The sequence below is a fragment of the Toxotes jaculatrix genome, chromosome 2 (assembly GCF_017976425.1).
Source record: "Toxotes jaculatrix isolate fToxJac2 chromosome 2, fToxJac2.pri, whole genome shotgun sequence".
In the NCBI taxonomy this organism is placed as follows: Eukaryota; Metazoa; Chordata; class Actinopteri; family Toxotidae; genus Toxotes; species Toxotes jaculatrix.
This window is the reverse complement of record NC_054395.1, coordinates 22423858-22444140: the sequence shown is the minus strand read 5'-3', so window position 1 is coordinate 22444140 and position 20283 is coordinate 22423858. Positions and strand designations below refer to the sequence as shown.

The window sequence follows — 20283 nt, the reverse complement described above, 5'->3', positions numbered from 1 at the left end:
TCCCTCGGTATCCATGTTGTGCCTCGCTCTGTAAATAAGCGACCCTTCACTGAATATATATTTGTATTGAATGGAAAACTACTGTGGTCGCAAACTGTGGGTCGGGGTTGACGGTGATCAGGGCAGACCGTATGTTTCCGCCAGCGCCGTCCTGGGATCCGCAGTGCTGCTTGTTCGGAAACGGTAAGCTCCACCTCGGTGTCTAAAATGGCAGCGGGGGTTGCGGTGCAGATGCAGCTTCACAGCTCCTTCCTGCAAAGATGCAGCAAGAGACCCTCCCACTCCTCACGTGTCGTCATCGGGTCTCGCCCAGTCAAATTATAGGCGAGGAGATATCAGAGAAAAAAAAAACCAAGCCGAGCAGCCTGCGCGGCCGGAGCGAGCCGGCTCATGCGGGGTCGTCTTAGTTCATGTTTTTGATTTTTGGTTTTTTGTTTTTTTTTAATTATTATTTACCCGGTTGATAAATAAAGGAGATGAGGGGACTCCTGCCGTTTTACCGGGGCTTGTACACCCTGAGTAACCGTCAAGCCAGACGAAAAGCTGGGATTGTCGGTTCTCGGTGCGGGTTTTGCGGAACTCAGTCTCATAGCAAGGTACGGTTCGAGCTGTTGCTGCGCCTCGGCTCAGGCAAAAAACAATACGCTGTCTACACGGCGATACTTAGTTTGTCGTTTCGCATTTCTTTTGTTATAATGTGTCGATTCGACGCTGCATACAGTGCTGCATGCAACTTTGTCAGATGTGGCTGCGCTGGCAGGGATGAAACAACAGGGGATCTGACATCAGGGACAACAGCAATATGTAGCTTAGGCTACTGTATTTTCCCTCATGAGACAAACAATCGCTGATACACTGTGTTCCCACTTTGTTTTTTGAGCTCCCGTTTCAGGGGAAATAAAGACACCGAGACAAAGCACAACAAGATCTTTTTACATATGTGTTTGGATAGCTGTGAGATTATCTGAAATATACTAACAATGTAAGCAAATACCCCCATGTACTGCTGTGTCACCATAGGATTCCCACTATGGATTCTCTATGGCTTCCCTGTACGTTGCAAATATAGCCCTGTCACTAATGTGTGGAAACAGTATTAACAGACATTACACTACAAAGTAAGATTAAGTCTTTAAACATAAATGATCCTTTGGATTGTGATTCTGATTCATCTCCTGTACAGTGTGCATAGTCACAAATTGTCCTGTTTGCTCCTCTTTCATTATCGGCCACATTAAAGCCCATTAGTTATTTATTGAATCCTCATTTCATCCTAATTTTGATCATTTTCACTATTTTTCTACATGTAGAAAGAAAACCGATTAACCTGTGTCTGTCCTTCTCTTCTACAGCCACAGCCAAGCTTTGGGCTGTTGTTTGACATTGATGGCGTACTTGTTCGGGGAAGGATGCCAATCCCTGCTGCAAAAAAGGCATTTGAGAAGTTGGTCGACTCTCAGGGACAATTTGTGGTGCCAGTTGTTTTTGTCACAAATGCAGGGAACTGCCTTCGACAAACAAAAGCAGACCAGCTCTCTCACATCCTGGGAGTACCCGTAAGTTATCAAAGTGCTGAGACCACTGCAGAGGATTTATGATTGCTGTAGGGAGACTAAATAAAACATGCACTACTTCAATTTTCAGTTTCAATCTGATGTAATTTATCACCTCTGCCATTAACCTCTCCTAACACTTGATCTGTTTGCAGATCACACAAGATCAAGTCATCATGTCCCATAGTCCCCTGAGGATGTTCAAGAAGTTCCATGATAAGTGTGTGCTGGTGTCAGGACAAGGACCAGTCTTGGAAATTGCTAAAAAGTATCCTGGAATCTTGGTTTATTATGTTTTCATGCATGATTTATGTAAAGTTGGTCTCGAATAATGCTCTACATTTCTCCTTAACACCCTGTCTGTAGTGTGGGATTTAAGAATGTTGTCAGTATTGATATGCTGAGGGAATCCTACCCATTGCTGGACATGGTGGACCACAACAGGAGACCCAAGCTGCCGGTGAGATATTGAGATCTGGGGTAGAAATGAGACGTCACTGAATATAAAAGTGATGTCATATTCAACAATTTTCCCTTATTTCATTTCAGTCCAATCCTGTGGGCAACCTTCCTAAGGTTGAAGGTAAGAACATGTACATCTTATTTCATCTCAAAGGTTTTATAGCTGTCAGTCTCTTAATTATTCACCAACATCTGCTTTGTTAGATTTTTCATTATGATCAGTGATCATATATATAATTCCACACACAGCTGTGGTTCTGTTCGGGGAGCCGATTCGATGGGAGACCAACCTGCAGCTGATAATTGACGTTCTGTTGACCAATGGTAACCTCGGCAGTGTTCACCAAACCCAAAAGATGCCTCACCTCCCCCTGCTTGCCTGCAACATGGACCTCATGTGGATGGCTGAGGCACATTCTCCACGGTAACCTTGTGCTGTCACAGAAAATTACACACAAACATTAGCAACCAAAGCACAGTCTTGGAAGCTGCCACATGAATGAGTTGAAATATCCTTCTGGCTTCCACTATCTCATTTTGCCTCAGGTTTGGCCATGGGACGTTCCTCGTGTGCCTAGAAAACATCTATAAGAAGATAACCGGCAAAGACCTAAAGTATGAGGCTCTCATGGGAAAACCCAGTGAGCTGACCTATCATTTTGCAGAATACCTCATCAGAAGCCAGGCCATGCAGCGGCAATGGAAACTTCCCATCACTTCCCTTTATGCTATAGGGTAAGTTTCTCTATGTCTTGCAAATGTAGTTAACAGACTGAGGTGAAGGTAAACATATTGAGATGTTGCTCAATAAGTTTGTGAGAAAATATGTGTGAAAAAACACAACTGATCCCTTTCGGCTGCCCGCAAGCGTGTCAGTGAACATATCATGCTTTCTGTTTAGAGCTTGCATGTTTCACTTCAACTTTTTTTTTACCACAGGCATTGCTGTTGTGCTGGCATAGCAGCACAGGGAAAAATAAAACATTCTCGCACATAACAATTTCCCAGCTAACTCTGTGAACACTGCCTGAGGCACTGAATAATCTCTTCCCTTCCACTTTCTCAGGGATAACCTTATGACTGACATCTATGGCGCCAATTTATACAACCGTTACCTGGAGGAGAGAGCTGCTAGACAGAACCCCAAAGCCATTGCTAAGATGGTGGCTGCCACAGGATCCACCACTTCAGTGCCCCAGGAGGAGGAGCTCGACAGCCTGTGGGAGAGCGAGCTAGCGCTGCCCTCTGCAACTTCCTGTAAGTCTGTCCTAGTCTGCACAGGGGTCTACAACCCCAAAGCAGAGGTGCCGTCTGATGCAAACCACTGCATCAAAGAGACTGTGTTTCATGGGCACCGGGACTTCAGATTTGACCCTGCGCTGGTGGAACCAGGCCACATTGTGCAGGATGTGGCAGAAGCTGTTGACCTAATCTTCGAGCAAGAGAAGTTTGTGCCTCAGTAGAGTTTTGAGCCAACAGGTTTTACGTGATCATAGGGGCCCTAGTAGAAGAGGTGTGGAGCATTAAACTGGGTATACCATTTAATGCATAAACTTGGCGGAGCCTAACACTGTGGACATTGTTTAACCACCTGACAGGGCATTGATAAAATATGGGTCATCTTCTAAACTTTCAACATTGAGACAAACTTTAGAGAGAGAAAAATAATCATATAACTGTTACCGTTAACTGCTCTTTTATATTGTTTTTGTGATAGTCTTTAATTACCTGTTTTTCGTTAAGAGAAGTGTAAGAACTGCCTTATTTGACCCTACTAAGTATTTTTTTAGATGATTGTAATGTTTTAGATTCTTACAAATCCTAAAATCATCCTATATTTATTACAAGAATTGACCTGTGTTTTTAAGGAGCATAGTCAGATAACATTTGACCTTTATTCTCAAGGTGACTTTTTATTATCGCATTTTTAGTCATTTGTTTACCCATTTATCCTGGAAAATCTATGCATGAATATAAGAGTAATACTTGTACTGTATAAACAACTGTTTGATGTGCAATATTGTCCTCTAATGGTATTGTCTGTCTGCATTATGTCTAGTTGTGAGAGCCTTGACCAGTATTTGCACAGATCAGAGACATTCATCTTTGTTAAATGTTACCATATCTTCCTGCTCTAACCTGTTTATTTTAATGTAAAAGGTTTAATTCCAGAAGAAAATCTAACTAAACATTTATTTAGATACAAGTACAATGCCAATCAAAAGCTTTTACAGCTGCTTATTTTACCATTTGTAGTAATTCACTCATTGTAAATACTTAAATTAAGGTAAGGAAATATAAGGAACAGTTACAAAATTTTTGCAAACTGTTTGTGCGTTTTTCTCAATCACACAGCTCATCGGAAATGACCAAGAAATACAACATCTCTATGTAATTAAACATAAATGCTCAACTAGCTCAGTCTTTTCATAAGAGGACAATTTACGTCCAACAGATCAGTTGTAAGACAAACAGAAAGAATATCAAAGACATTTCCAATTAGGTCTCGTTCATTTCCAACACAATAAGAAGCCAAAATATTTCTTAAATGGAATTTACCATACATTTATCTGGTGCATTTCATGCCTAAATGAGTAATATTTCCCACAATACAATTAGGTTGCATTGTAAAGAAATACTTACCAGGAGGAAGTCTTAGGAAACATAGCTCTGGAGGTTTAGTAGTAAATCAGCTTTAATGCAAAAAACAGAAAGAAATCCATTGTGCGGCATTGTAACTGCCCTCACCTCTATTTGTCACTTGTAGTGTTTTTTAATACCTAATTCATATAGTATACAAAAAGTCCCTCAGGTAGCCTTTATCTTTATATTGTGCTTCTTGTGTAACACATCCAGAACTTGTGGCAGTAACTCCATGTTGATAAGTGGCCTTTCTACATCCTCTGTAAAAATGAGAGAATTCAGGTCTTCACTGACTTCTGACAGTGCAGTGTGCAGCCTCCGTCTGTGTTTGGGCTTCAGTGAGCGCAGGGAGTGGGCCTCGAATCCTGTGTGTCTCTCATCTATGTACAGAGTAAAGGTGGATGTTTTGGCTAGTCTCAAACTCCACAGAAGAAGAACAATGACGCAGCACAGCATCATTCCCATCACGGTGTTGTAAGTCCCATCAGTGCAGCTTGCCAGGACACAGGGAGAAAAGTAGTCATCACTGAGTTCAGTGATGGCTTTCCGAGCCACAGAGCTTGGACTGGCACAGGTGGGATCCCTCAAAACAATGGCTCCGTTTTTCAGCAACCAGTTCCTCAAATACTGGATCCTGCAGTCACAGTGGAAGGGGTTCCCAGATAGTGAGACATTTTTCAAACGAACTAGTCTGTCAAACAGGCCTGGAGACACAGAGGTGAGCTGATTGTCCTGCACATGAAGCTCTGTGGTGTCTGAAGGCAGAGTAGGCAGGTCCATGAGGTTTAAAGAGCTGCAGTTCACTTTCAGACCAGCAGGGAGGACGGCTGAACGTCGACAGGATTGACCAATAGTTTGTGCACTTGATGTGGCCAAGATGAGGAAGACGGCTAAGCTTAAACCAGGGAACATCCTGTAGGGTCAGAAAAAGCTTATACCCTATTTGCATTGTAATAATTACAAAACAGTGAGGATGCTTCAGAGAAGGCTTACTGTGCAGCACTCAGCAAGCTGTTAAATTAGACTCTAAAATCATCAGACCTTGTACATAAAGCTTAGGACAAGATTAAGCAATAAACTTCTTCAGAGCGTGACTTAAATGAAATGTCCCTGTGCAACTTGAAGCTAAAATAAAGCTGAGCACTGAGATATGGCAGAATGACAAAGTGAAAGTAAAATTCACATTAAAATGTTTTTAAAAAAAGAATACAAACCTTTTAGAGTCAAGCCAACTTGGACGTCACTACTTGTGGTGCCAATCATCTTTAAAGTCCCATTATATATTAACTGTTCTTGTCCAATGTTGCTTTTGAGCTTGAGAGTATTTCCAAAGTTGCCCTGTTGACCTGAAGGCATCCCTGTTTTGTAACTGACGCATTATTAAACTCAGAATGTACCCAACACAGAACCATGTGACTGTGAGGAATGCACCAATAACACTGCACAGTTATGGCGCATTCGACATGAGGGAAATCCATCTGCTTACAAGAGATAAGAGTTTATCTATCAAAAACAGTGGCAAGGGCTATCTGAAGCTCTCCCACACAGTGTTTGTTACTGACATCCACTGCAGTGCTGCGTGCGCAGGGGGAGCACTTTACTCTAAAATACAGCTGGGAGCATGTACAGCTTAATGTGGATTTGAATGTGCCTATGAGATATTTTGGTAGACAAATACTTAATGAGCTTGAAAATGTTTCTTAATGAAAATTTTGAGTTAGAACGCAAGAGTGGACATATACTGAGGCTGAATGCCAGTGATCCAAGAAAATCTACAAGAAAAAAAATTCCACACTTCCACAGCTTCAGAGAACTGTTTTAGAGCTGAAAGGCAAGTGTATGAACCTCATTTGCACTTGGTGATCCGTGGAGGAGCTGTGTAGCAGAAACTCTTTTTACCCATAGGTGGTGTAATGGCACAGATTTTCCCTTTCATTTTATAGCACACCCTCTAGTGGAAATGTTGCTACACTTGTAGTTGTTGGAGCCTGGAAGTGGAAGATAAGAGAACCTAAAGATAAGGCACTAATGTGAAATGCATTATTCAAAAAAAAAAAAAAGGCAATGAAAACAATTTCACTTTCCCTTGGATCACAGCGACAGGTGACTCAGTGCTCAATGAGATAAAGCGCTGTGAACTGAATGGTAAAATACTTAACACTGGGGAGCAAAAACAACACGTGTGTACCATAAGTCATATATTCGTTTATTTTGCGTTCTCAACATTGTCACAGTTGAAGTTTTACAATAACTGGGGTCTTACTGACTCACTACTCACTGTACAAACAGAATGCACATATAAATGAGGCCATTCTTGTCTTTTCCTTCTTTTAAAAATGTGTCTCACGCCACACTGAACAGCTTGCAGCAGGATGTGTGTACGTTTGTCCGTGTGTATAGTATGTGTATGTGGGGGTCATGTATGAAAAAAGAACTGGATGTAAATGGCAGCGGACTTTCTAACAGTCTTTTTTTTTTCTACAACAAATGTCAGTTCATGACAGCTGGAGGCCGAGACAATCGATATGTTCATATATCACCCCTCACATCCATCTATGAGGTGATGTATATACATCCTGATCTTGACTGCAGATATCAGAATAGAGTACTGATCATATACACATTATGTACAGCTCCTTTAACCCCTGCCTTGGTCCCTTTACAGCTTCATAAAGATAAACCCATCTACCGCACAGTTCATCAGTTTACACATCAAAATCCCATATTTACATGATGAAAGCCCTCAGCAACAGAAGTGCAATGTTCTTTATGTTTGTAATTTACACAATGGCTTTGTTGATGAAATGCATGCTGAGTTTCAGTAACTACCAGCTTTACATGGGACAACAAGAACACGTCAACATCGGGAAATTCCAAATCAATCAAAACCAAAGCAGAAGTCAAAATTTATTTTTTTTTTCCTCATCAGCTCACAGTGAAAAGGACACATGATGCATCAGATCCATGCAGTGCATTGTTGGGGTACTTTCTCACAAAGAATGACTGTAGACATTGGAAGCACTACAACGCACACTAAAATAAACAGATTCCTCGGTCATATTTTATAGTAAAAATATGGAATCAATGGAAAGACACATTCAGCTGATCATTAATGTCCCATATGTGATATGTCTGCCATCTGAACTTTCTTTGTTAATTCACATGAGGAGAAATGCGTGAGAATAAGCCTGACTTATGGCAATGGTTTTCTTTGTGAATGTTAAAATACATTTACAACCTGAATATTGGGACAAACAGATTACTGTCACTAATTTACACACTAGAATAGACTCTTATTTGAAGAATGTAGAAAGTTATTTTTTACATACACCCAGTTCCTTTGTTCAGTTTGCATTTTGTATAACTGCATTTCCTGAAAAAAATGAAAGTGTTCTTTCATATGTGCTTATCCAGCAAAATATTTCTGTTCAGCCCAAAGAGAAGCATATTCCTTTTATTAAAATATATACACACATTCCTCTTTCCACTGTGAACTGTATAACTAAGTATTTATATATTCTTAAATGAAAAAAAGATATTTTTTTTCACCTGAATCTCGTCCTGGACCACAAGATAGCAGACGTACTCCCGCTCTCAGCGCAGGTCTGCATTTTCTGAACATGATTGCACTTAAACTTGCTATGGTAACACTGATTTGTTATACAATGTGCAGAGGATAGCCTCACATCAATAACATTACATGCAAAAAAGCACTAACTAGACATTCCACTGAACTCCAAGTCTGTACCTCTCATAAGACCATGAGGACAGCCACACGTTAATTTACTGAAAGACTCTGACAGGGGTCAAAAGCAAAAATAAATAAATAATAATGACGCAACATGGAAAAAAAAAAAAAGACGCACAAATTCGAGGGACACCTTGCTTGTTCTTAATGTACAAAACCAGTACAAAGATATTGCACACATGGTAGAAAAAAGATGAAAAAAATACTTCACTATGTAAGAACTGATTTTATTCACTCACCAACTCTTTCTGGTGAATAAAAAAATGTACTAAACAAGGCAAAAGAAGATTTGAAAAGTATTTCTGTTTTTTGATTTTAAGAGTCAAGAGAGCAGCTGTTGTATATGCAAAAGGCAACAGACTTAACACGTTCTGTGGGTCCATTTGTAACATGCACCGAGCTTCAAAGCGTACTCAAAATGTCTTTTCACCCGTGATCTTCATTACTTTTAACAGTTTAAGCAGCCACAGTATGAGACGTAAACTGAGATTAAAACAACCAATCAGCCCAGTTTATCATTTGTGAGAGTTGACAGGAAGTCTGCTTTGAGGCCTCAGCAGTGACAGCACAACATTTTGAGGCCCATATGCAACAGCTGCCGTCCAGAGACTCCCTCTGACCCATTTGAAAGGCAAAAATTCCAGAATAGATTATAGGCTGGACTGAATGGGAGTTCACTGCTTTCAGATCTACATCCCGTTACCACAGAGTCAGTATAATACTGATAAAATTCATTTTTGCTGATAATAATAATTGTAAGTATAATCTTACAAATTACTTTACGCACAATATACTGTACATGAAGTCTTGACTAAATAGATTATGCATTAATAATTGGCACATTTATTTATGAGAGCTAGGAGACAACACATATAGCTGTCATCTACAGTAAATACAGCACTAGAACTACTATGACTGAGATGGTTGACTCAGTTGTTTACCTGTCCTTTGATTTAAGTTAGTGTGAAATGATTATACCTAGGTTCTTCACTACATATGAGCTCTACGGGAGGCAACAACAAATAGCATTCATATGATGGGCAGGATCTGCAAACCAAAGAGTTGAAAGTTGACTTTCGAAAGGCTGTGCACAAGAAATTATGCCATCACTGTGACAGAGAAAACAGTCAGCCATGTTCTCGTCTCAGGTCGTCTTTCCTCCTGATTATGTGAAGGTAAGACGGGCTATTGAGGGAATGAAGCAGTGGGGAGCGACTTGGTGAGAAAACAAATTTTCTCTTCAGCCGTCACGGCCGGGCGGTGTATGTGGAAAACAAAGAGCATCTTCCTATACAGACCCCCCTCTCTCCACAAAACCCTGATAGGGCCAAGCCCATGATCAGGCAAACTAATAAAGGCCCCTAGTGGAAGATTTGAGTCCGATTTCCATCCTGCATATTAGTTGGACCTGGAGGTGAAAAAGGTGGCTGCTTGTGATTGGGTTCCATCACAGCAGCAGTAAAACACAGTGGACAGGCCATAGAGTTATGCTGTCAGTCCCTTTGGTGTAAGCAATTGTCTCCTCTTTCATTAAATTCCCTTCACGCTTCTCCTCTCTGTGTTAGGAGCATCACACTACGGTGCTGATGCCACTGTGTTTGGGTTTGGGTCCGCCAGGTGCCGAACCCGCTTGCTGACTGTGGTGGTGAGTAGTGTGCTGGGAGTGTGAGGTGTGATGGGGATGCTGACTATAATGGCTGTGCTGTGAATGGGCGTGTTGGTGTGCATGTGAGGTGTAAGCTGGGTGCTGGTGGTACTGTGTGTGGGGAGGCGGGTGGTAGTGGTGGTGGTGATGGTAAGGTGGCGGGTTCTGCGGGACTTGGCAGTACTGGGGATGGTGACCTTGGAGTTGGGCCTGCACGGAATGTGCCACCTGTGCTGTGTGGTGTAGGTTGGTCGGATGGGGCTTGTGAGATATGAGCGTGGGGTGACTGGCTTGGGGGTAAGGGGGGTGGCTCTGGGATGGCGGTTTGCCTCGCTTGCTGCCAAAGAGCGACCCGAGGATGGAAGTTGATGCTGAGTTAGGGATGGAGGGGTGGCTGCGGGGTGCGCCCTCACGTGGTGTGGTGGCTCTCCGGCGTGTGTGTGGACTGCTAATGATGGACCCCTGCAGGACGGAAAAAAGGTAACAGCATGTCCATCATACACTGTGGAAGTGCTACTAAACTACAGCTGCAAGGCACCAGAAGGATGAATTCACATTTGTCTTATTTCAGATAAACAAGTAGCAAAATGTTATAGGGCATGCAAATGAGAAACTAAAAATGTTTTCATGATAGGCAGCAGCAACACTAAGAATATTACAGCTTGGGCAAACACTTCATGATGAAGGAAGCCTATATTTAAATGAGCTCTGCTGTTGAGGAACTAACTGGAGTTAACAGTAAATCTATAACAAGAGTAATTGCATAAATAACAGAAGTATAAATAATGACATTAAGGGCAGAAAAGACATCATTTCATCTTCACTGCAGTCAGTGTGCCAAACCCTCTAAGAGTCACACATGCAACATGTTATAATAAATGGAGGCATAGTTTCCACATGCAGAGGATGTGATAGGCAAACTCGTCATCCACACATTAGCATTCAACTAGAAGTCAGAAGGCAGGAGGAACTAAGCTCTTGTGTGGTGCAGACTTCACAGCAGGCCTGGACATTTTCCCCCTTGTCCTGGTCCAACACTACACACTATACAGCAATGAATTATCATAAAAAAAAAACTTTTCCTTTGGCACATGCTTCCTCTAAGACTGGAGAAAGACCATATGATGACTTTGAAAGCAGAATGAAATTTTCAGGGTCCCAGACTTCAACCCAACACATGAATTCATGGACACACGAAATGAGTGAAAGATGAATGAATGAAATCCACATCTTTAAAAGTCCGTGTGAAACCCGTAAGTAGAACTCTGTGAAGGCTACGTTCCTCCCTGAACCTTACACAACATTTAGGAGAAGTTGTGGATAAGAGAAAAAGAAAGACCTGGTCAGGGATAGGGGCTGCAGGAGATGTAATGTTTTCTAGTGTCTTACAGAACTACCACCCTGCCACAGAGAAGAAGAAGAACCAAATGGGGATGTGATTGAATGAAAGACAAAGACAGGCGACAAGGGGAGGGGTCAGAGGAGGGATTAGTAGAGTCATGCTTGTTTGAAGATAAAGTGTACATCGGTCATATAACATGACCAAAACAAGAGATCTCTGGCTTCCAAAAAAAGGGGCACGATCAGAGGCAGGCAACCCATGCATGCACACTAACTGAGGCAAGCAGGTTATAAGGCATCCCAGGAAGAAAAATAAATGATCCAAACAAATGGACTGAGTCTATGAAGCAAAGGTGTAAGACCAAAAATAAATGGTGTGTTTTCACAGTGCACATCATCACATAGAGAGTAGCTTGGATACCAGCTGCTTCAAACTTACTTCCATATTGCTGTCTAGTGATCCTGCACTGCTGCGACGCCCCCGCTTGCCTGCCCGAGACATGCAATACCACAGATTAGAGATCGACAGCACTCCTGGATCAACTACAGACGTTTAGGCCGCCCACCCTTCCCATAGGGGGCAGTGCAATGGATTGTGACTGTGAGTAAGGTCCAAATATGGGCGGGAAGGGGAGAGGGCGTTCAGGTCTGGGAGTGTGGTGGGTGACAGGTGGTGCTATGGCTAACTGTACGGTGAAGTCACATCTTCACTCAGGTTGAAAACTAAAGCTGCACTGAAATTTAAGTGAGTTAAGTTTTGAAACGCAGTTCGAACTGGAGGCTCATTCAAGTAAGATTTGAATGTATTTTCTCAACAATATGGTCTCCGTGAGCATCGAGTTTGATAGACCAAGAAAATGTCCACAGTGAAGAAGTTTTACCAAAAGATTCCGGGATACTTCTAAAAACTTTGATCAGGGTTGATGCCTATGCAAATTCTTTTCCCAGATTTTTGCCCTCATAAAATATGACAACTCGTTCGTGCTGTTGCCAGAAGATGTAGATTTCCATAAGGGTCTAGGTTGGCAAAAAGCCAGTCTCAGTGACAGTTACAAAGGAGGAGACACATCAAAAGCAATACAGTGGTTGTTGCACATGGGATGTACAGGCATATACAGGTCTGAGGGCAAACAGAGCACTTTTGCCATTGTTAGGCACACTCAGCCAATGATACATGACCAATAATCACACATAAACAGGAAAATACCTGATGTGTATGGAAATAACACAGTAAATACACATGGGATGGAGTATGGCAGGAAAAACAAAAAGAAAACACTTAACAAAAATGACCCCACTAACATGCCACATCCTGCGTGGAAAAAACACAGGAGACAGGAGGGCGGAGGGACTTCTACAGACTTCTTCCCTGTCTGACCTATCATTTCCCATTGAAGAGGTGATCAATAGAACAAAGCGTATCGTGTTGCCAACAGTGAGGCAGACCCCTGACTGGATTTCATTTTGTTATCAAGTTAATCACCCGATAACTTCACATAGCTGTTATCTGTAATGAATGAAATGTATTCTTGCTTCAGAGACACAGTGGCTGAGTTAAACACTGATATTCATGGATGAGAAATGCCTATTAACGCCAAGACTGAAACTAAATCTTGATCTTGTTGCTGCTTAAGAATGGTAAACATCAGCGCTTGGTTCACAAATACACGTGAGAGGAAATGCCACATGGTTTTTGAATAAAAGATAAAATTATCATGAAATGTATTTGGATAAAACAAACTCAGGAATGCAAAAGTGCGAAGAAAGAAAAAGTGACGATAAAAACATGAATGGGAATGTAATGTAAACTCATCCAAATGATTAGGGGTGACAACTGCCCGTCAATTTCATTCATCACTGAGAAGACAGATCTAGAAAAATCAATCTTAACTTTCTCAACAATTAACCTCTTCTCAAATAGGTCTGTATTCAGTCTTTAAATTGTGAAATGGTGGAGCACACCTAAAGTCTCTCTAAAACAAAGTACACTGAGTGCAAAAGGAAGTACCTGTCTAGACCAAACTATCAAATCATGAGTGAGTTAGATAGTGATTTAAAGGGGAGAACTCTGAAATCAATGTATGGTGCCGTGAAACAACATTTTGCTATTTTTATCCCCTTGGTGTCATCACAGAGAGGTGGATGACAGAAGGAGAATACTTTTTCATGAAAGAGCCGGCTGATAAAAACAAAGATGTTTTGGCTGTACCTGCTTCGGAGAGGTCTCGCAGGGAGCTGCTGAGGGCGCTCCTCTTCAGGCCCTCTCCCATGGCATAGGTGTCATCCAGGCTGGCGCGGTTCATGCTCCCGTTGCCAGCTTCCTTCTTCAGGCCGGAGCTCTGCGACATGCTGGGCCTCACCACCCCCTTCTGCTTCTCCAGCTCAGCTGTGGAAAGCAGCCAAGGAAAGGCTGAGGTAAGTGGCAGTGGTTTTACATCTCACTCTGGCCAGAGAATGGATTTAAAACTTCTCAGTTATGTTTTCAGCCACCTTTTGTTGCCTAAAACTCATGAACATCCATCCATTTCAAACATCCTGTTCTTGTACATCATAGCGGAATTGACTTTTGAATGTCCAGGAAAAAAAATGCTCTCCCTTCTGTTAGCCATCCTGTGAACTCTGTAAACATTCTCCCTCGTAAACTGCTGCAGTTGAGTAATGAGGACCATGCCCTGTTTCTACTTTACACAGCCTGAGGTAGAAAGAGTAAGAGGGGGATGGGAGTGAAAAAAAAAGGGCAGCTCACACTCTATTCTGTATTTCTCCATTTCCTGGACCTCGGCAATGGACTCTCGCAGGTCGTCTGTGAACTTCTTGCGGTCCTGGGGGTTGGGCGCGTTAAAGTTGATGAGGACTTTGATGTCCGCACCTGGTATCGCTGATGTAAGTCTGATTCCATTTGGGTAATCTGGGGCAATGGCAAACAGAGAAGAGAACTTTACACAAGGGCCATTGATCACAAACCAAGTTTAAACACACTGGGCGAATCTGTCTGAAGTTTGGAGAGTATAAACAATGTCACAGCCCATCGCTTTGACTTCCCATTTCTGCTAGATGTGTTAGTGTGCTAAATCAAACCCTGGGATGTAAACACTGTCAGCTAACATGCTACAGAAGATGAATTAAAGAAAATGCCCTGTGCTCCTTACACTGATTTTCAAACAGCATGACTTGCATCCCATACAGAGAGAAGGACTGTCTGAAGCTGTACGTCACCGAGTTCTTCTTTTTCTGGAAAATCTTGGTTACCTGAAATAATGCAAAGAGAGTTTGGTCTAAGTAGAGAGAAGAGGAGAGGAGCCAAGAGGAGAAGAAAGGAAAGGAGAGGAGAGGAGAGGGCTTTTACCACTAGGAGGTCGTTGAACAGGAAGATCTCCCGCTGATGCAGGCCCAGCTTCTGGAGCTTGTTGGGATCTGGCACTTCAAACAGGCGGCAGTAACACACCAACCGGCGATGAGGCAGTGACAGCACCTAGAAGGAAGAAAAAAAAATACAGATACCAACACTTAAGAGGTCATTATGGCTTCAGTTCACACGTGGTAATAAGAAACGAAAGTCACCTTTTTCCCTGAGCAGAATTTAAAGAAGGTGCAGCTAAAGGATGGCTTATTTATTCCTCCTATGTGTTTTGCATTCACCACAGATCCAGAGTGATGTATGAGGATATGTGCTGACATCTGGATACTATCAATATCCAGAGAATTTGAATTTGAAAGTCAAAAACAAGTATAGGGCTAACTCAGTCTTAGAAAGATTTTTGACAACTAATTATCTCCACACAAATAGAGCAAATAGAGCATGTTTTCTAAGAGAGAGGCATCAGCATGGCATGCACCCAGCAGCGATGTGCACCCTGCTGAGCACAGAATCTTTAAACACAAGAATCTATGTCTGTTTATTCTGTCTCCGAGGTACAACAATAACTGCTCATCTCTCGATAACAGATGTGATGCTTCAGGGGAGCAAATGCTTGCCTTTATAGGTAATCCGACTCCAAAACTACCTGCATGATGTGCATTAACGTCAATATCCAGGGACAGAGACAGAGAGCTGTGCACACAGAGTGAAATGACGAATGAAAAATGATCAAATATAGTATTACTTACACATCCCAGGCCGTGATGGAGTGATCCAATCTAAAAACACAAGATAAAGATAAAGTTATATGCATTTGTTATTTTAGGATTATTTTCACCATTGCCTCTTATAACAAAATTTAACTTATCTCTTATTAATAAGCTCTATAGCCTATTAAAGTGGCCATGTGTTCTGTATACAAGGTGGCAGATTTTCTTTGCAGCCAAAATCGAGGGAGTCTGAGGGAGTAATGATTTTGGAATGAAAACCTTGGAAGGATCCTCTCCTAAAAGTCCACTCTGTGCAGCACCAGCAGACCTGACGATAATGGGGGGAGGAATTCCGATGTGGTTTTTATGTTAACTGAGTGTCCTCCTGGGCTTTTAATTCTGCCGCTAAATGGTGACGAGGGACCATTTTTGAATACATTCAGCCATTACTGGCAGAGCAGAAGAGATTCCAACCTACTGGAAACGGAGTGAAACAAAGTCCTCAGTGCAAGACAAGCCTCTCCCTGAGGCTGCATAGGTTAATCACACTTCTAACCTTCACACATGAAAGAGACATCATTACCTGCAGAATAATGCAGAAATGCTGTTTCCCTGCTCACAAGGGGCTGGAGAACAGTCAGGATCTGATAATAGCTCTGGTTCAGTTTTAGCTCTCAGAAATAAGGTGACTCAAATTTTGAATGATAATAGTGTAACATATACTGGTTGTCTTGCACTGTTCAATAATTGCAACTGCTTCTCCCTTTAAGACTACATAGGGACTATAATGTACTAAGGTGGCAGCAAGTGCCCATTTTTCATCACACTGCAGCACTGGGTGACACTGCTCAAGGGCTTCGGGTGTGTTAAAATCAGCAGCGTGAAGGTCTACGCCAGGAGTGAATCCCTATTCACACAATAATACCCAAAGGTGTAAAAGACTTTTTAAATCTCCATATTCCTTCTATGACTTAATCTCTCTGTATTTGGGGTTAGAGAAGTGTTGTTTATACAAAGTGATTCTGGGAAGATATAGCTGTGTGAGTACTGAATAAAGTATATTCAATACTATGTACATTTCATGAGCCAAAGGTCTCTCAGAGACTGAAGTCATGCCTTGTGATGAAAATGATAAATAGGAAATCTAACTGATGTTTTAGTGAATTTTGCAGAACAGATAAACATTACTCACTGGTTTCTTTCCCACAATGAGCTTCTCAACCTTCTGCACCTGAGAGACATGGTCTTCATTGGTCTTGAGCTCTCGCTTACGGATCCTCTCATAGATACCAACCAGAGTCTCCCTAGGTATGTCCTCTCCATCGTCCACACCTGGAACAGAGGGAAGTGTTAAGTTACGATGTAAAAGTCAATGGTTGTATTAAATGCACCAACTGCGTTGGTGGGTCAGAACTGGAAAGATGGGAAATGGATCCAATTGAAATTAGGAAAGTGAGAGGAGGAACTAATGACGCTAATCACTGCAAGTGACAATCAAATTTCCAGTAAATGACTAAAATGTCCTCAAGCGAACTTTAGAAATATATACAAATATAATGTTAAATATGTCCTCGGATGAATTTCACACGTACTGTAGCACATTTGAAAATATCAGTAAACACATAATATATTAAAAAATTGTGTTTTGTATTAGTCATTGGTTTTATCACCTCTTAAATTCTTGATAAAGTCCTCCAGCTTCATCTTCCTCTCGGGCTTGACGTTGGGGCTGTACATGTCAGTGTTAAGGAGGATGATGGCAAAGGCCAGGATGAAGATGGTGTCAGGGTTTCTGAACTGTCGCACCACTGTGGGATTACAGATGCAGTAGCGCTGGCTGGAAACACGAGAGGGGAAAGCAATATGACCCAGCTCATTTTACAACCAAACTTAGATTACAAAACACACACAAATGAATTATGTTCATTGAGGGGAAATGTTTTGAACATTGCATGTAGAAGGCAGAAGTAATGCCAGAACTGGTTCTCTTTATGTGCCAGTAATAATCTACACAACACAGCTGTGAGGAACACAAGCAACAATGATTAAAGAAAAATCAATAACGGTTTACTTAAAAACACATTATTACACAATGTGTTCTCATGACACATTTTTGGAAAACACAGTATGTATTTAGGATCTGTGTGGTGTAATCATCAAATGATTGATATTCCTCACTGGTTCTGGTTCAGTGACCTTCCTCCACTGACAGACATTGTATTTTATGAATGTATAAGTATGAACATAGAATCAGTGTTTTCCCTCCTGAATTTCCTAAAACATGATCCTTCTCTCTGATAATCAATACGTCATGACGTTTTTTTTTCTTTGTATTTCTATATAATTGTGTGATCTTACCTGAAAGCTTCGATGAGCCGCTCCACCTTCTGGGCTTCGCCTTGGACACGGATGTGGTTCTGAAATTTCCTGAGAGCCTCATCTAGCTCCATGCCCTGGAAGTCCATTTCATCTACCACACAGCTGGTACATAAGGGGACAGATGAGAAAGAAAAATGAAATACAAACATGGCATACAACAGTTTTATTGTGCTCATCGGTAATTCTTTAATATCTTACAGGGCTTAGTTGGCATAGACTCTATCACGGAGGATCACGGAGGATTGTAATACGATGCTATCATGTTACAAGAGGATTCACTTTTTCTTTAATTACATTAGCACTGGCCCCAGTGTTTTGGTACATACCGTCTATCTTTGTTGTTAATAACTTTAGTTCGTGTTGGAATGTTACCATGGACACGGATCCCAGACTTCATCACCATTACGCAAATTTTTATTGCAATCATTTGGATCTCTCCTCTGATCACTTTTATGTAACTACACTGAAGTTCAATGAAGGTACGGAGGAAAAAAAAAAATCATACTTACTCTAAGACATCTCTGTTGAATTGTTTCTGTCTATTGCCAAGGAATTCTCCAATCATCTGCCTGCTTAGCCCCTTCCTCTGCAGCAGGAAGTGAGCCACACCGACTGGTGTGTCAGGGATGAATCCCCTCTCTGTCAGGTATTGGATGCCTTTCTCTGGCTTCCTAAAAAATCCCATGAGGACAGACGATTATGTCTTCAAGTTTCTGGTATTTAGATGCTGGTCAAGTTTAAAATTATAGAGAAATAGTAATATTTCAGAATCAAAGAGAGAAAAAAATACTAGTCACATTGTACACACAAAGTAAATTTATGCTCATGATTCTTTCCACCATGCAAATATCATTGGATTTGATAGGAATGCAACTGATAACAGTTTATAGTGAGTGAATGGTTTTCCAAGAGGCTTCTCTAATAACTTGTCTACTCACTAAGACACTAATCAGTCCAAACACACTGGTGAAGCGCCTGCTCCATCAGAGTTGAGTACCTACTTGTTGAAGAGATTCAGGCCGATGCGGTAGTGTCTCTTGCGAATAACATCATTACTGAAGATGGGAGAGTCCCAGCTGTTGCGAGTCTCTTTGTGGTAAGTCTGCTTGCTAAGCGTCTGCTCTCGTAGGCTGTCTCTCGACGAGGACTCGGAGCTGCAGTTGATGGTGTCGTTAGAGTTGGATGTGCTGTTGATGCTGTCGTTGTCTCCGTCAGAGAAGTCCGATTCCGACTTACTCTGTCTGTTAGCTGAGCCGTTAATAGCTAGATGGCTTTCCAGCTGGCGGTGGCGGTGACGCAGAGGCGCGTCATCGTCACGGGAGGGAGCTCGTGGTGGGGGTCCGTGGGAAATGTGTTTAGGGCTCGCCTGGGATGACGTTACGATGTGGCCGTGAGGTTCATACACAGGCGGCCGTTTGACAGAGCCTCGCTCAGACCGGTCACTGAGCTCGACAGAGCTGTCACTAGGAGGTTCAATGGTCAACAAAGGAAGATGGTCCATTCTAAGACGCTGCTCTTGGCACTCCAGAGAAGGAGTGCTGCGGCAGCTTGTGTCTGTGTCACGACCCTCATCTTTAGGGTCAATAGGCCAGTACTCCTGGGAGGAGTTGACTGACCGCAACCGCAAGTCTGATTCTGTGCTGGAAGGTTGGTCCCCTGACCTTGACAGAGCAATGGAGGGGGACATGTCCTCCTCGTCGATGAACAGAGTAACATCACTATATGATGCCATTGTTTCATCGTGCATGCGTCCAGGTGCCCTGCGGTGGGACTTCACCTGATAGGGCACTTCCCTCTCCACCTCGGAGCAGCTCATGGCCTCTGGGTCAGGGCCCTCGTCCCCCTGAAGGCTGCGACAGTTCAGTGCATCATCTATCGACTCAGCCAGAGATTTGACCTGCCGGGAAAAGGCGTCCTCCAGCTCTGTGATGGCATCCGTCAGGTCACTCTGTGGAGGTGGGTGAGATGCCATGTTGGCCTGTTGGTGAACCTCTATATCTCCACATTCAGACTGCACCATGGACAGTGGGGTGCCATCCTCCGTCATGGACACCTGCCTCCCTTCGAAATAAGAGCTGTGCACTTTCTCAGGGCCCTCAAACGAGAGCTGCATCCTCATGTTGGAGAGAACAATGCGCCTGGACATACGGTTCTCAGACATAGAGCTCCTGAGACGTTCAAAGTTCTTGTTCATCTGATACTGACGGAAGGCTGTCTGGATGGTGCGGGCCGCATGCCGAGTTATGAATCGTCCACCATATTTACGCTCCAGCATCTCCACCTAGAGAGAAGACAGAGCAAATTAACTGTGAAACTGAACCATGGAATATTTAATTGGTTTTCTTAACTGTAGATGGTTTACACAGTCATCCTCCTGGATGTCACTGATAATTTGTTTCTCCTACTTGTCAGTGCCTCTGTGGCAATCCAACAATAAAACTTCC

The 20283-nt window shown here is 42.4% G+C and overlaps 3 protein-coding genes across 9 annotated transcripts in view; 1 reads left to right on the top strand and 2 right to left on the bottom strand.

Moving 5' to 3' along the window:
- Nucleotides 1-383: 383 nt before the first annotated feature.
- On the top strand, nucleotides 384-4033 carry LOC121196694 (haloacid dehalogenase-like hydrolase domain-containing 5). The gene is made up of 8 exons (XM_041059878.1): nucleotides 384-596; nucleotides 1353-1556; nucleotides 1709-1821; nucleotides 1920-2013; nucleotides 2103-2136; nucleotides 2265-2439; nucleotides 2562-2750; nucleotides 3082-4033. The coding sequence occupies exons 1-8, from the start codon at nucleotides 477-479 to the stop codon at nucleotides 3476-3478; spliced, it is 1326 nt and encodes a 441-aa protein (XP_040915812.1). The 5' UTR covers nucleotides 384-476; the 3' UTR covers nucleotides 3479-4033.
- A 422-nt stretch (nucleotides 4034-4455) lies between these two features.
- Nucleotides 4456-6109, bottom strand: gp9 (glycoprotein IX (platelet)). Its single transcript, XM_041059879.1, has 2 exons — nucleotides 5873-6109; nucleotides 4456-5571 (listed from the first exon to the last, which is right to left on the bottom strand). Exon 2 carries the CDS (start codon nucleotides 5568-5570, stop codon nucleotides 4824-4826), a length of 747 nt encoding a protein of 248 aa, XP_040915813.1. The 5' UTR covers nucleotide 5571; nucleotides 5873-6109; the 3' UTR covers nucleotides 4456-4823.
- Nucleotides 6110-7068: 959 nt separating this feature from the next.
- LOC121187014 (IQ motif and SEC7 domain-containing protein 1-like) overlaps nucleotides 7069-20283 on the bottom strand; it is a 90604-nt gene continuing 77389 nt past the window's right edge. For 6 of the 7 annotated variants that reach the window (XM_041046019.1, XM_041046039.1, XM_041046065.1 and 3 more), the window contains 12 exons: nucleotides 18841-20120; nucleotides 18349-18510; nucleotides 17819-17941; nucleotides 17131-17297; nucleotides 16653-16792; nucleotides 15500-15529; nucleotides 14739-14864; nucleotides 14542-14641; nucleotides 14139-14300; nucleotides 13602-13778; nucleotides 11832-11881; nucleotides 7069-10513 (listed from right to left, as the gene is read on the bottom strand). In XM_041046019.1, the coding sequence (XP_040901953.1) occupies nucleotides 9977-10513; nucleotides 11832-11881; nucleotides 13602-13778; nucleotides 14139-14300; nucleotides 14542-14641; nucleotides 14739-14864; nucleotides 15500-15529; nucleotides 16653-16792; nucleotides 17131-17297; nucleotides 17819-17941; nucleotides 18349-18510; nucleotides 18841-20120 (3054 nt within the window). In that variant the 3' untranslated portion in view covers nucleotides 7069-9976. The remainder of the gene's footprint in view (nucleotides 10514-11831; nucleotides 11882-13601; nucleotides 13779-14138; nucleotides 14301-14541; nucleotides 14642-14738; nucleotides 14865-15499; nucleotides 15530-16652; nucleotides 16793-17130; nucleotides 17298-17818; nucleotides 17942-18348; nucleotides 18511-18840; nucleotides 20121-20283) is intronic. The other variant, XM_041046056.1, reaches the window with a different exon arrangement.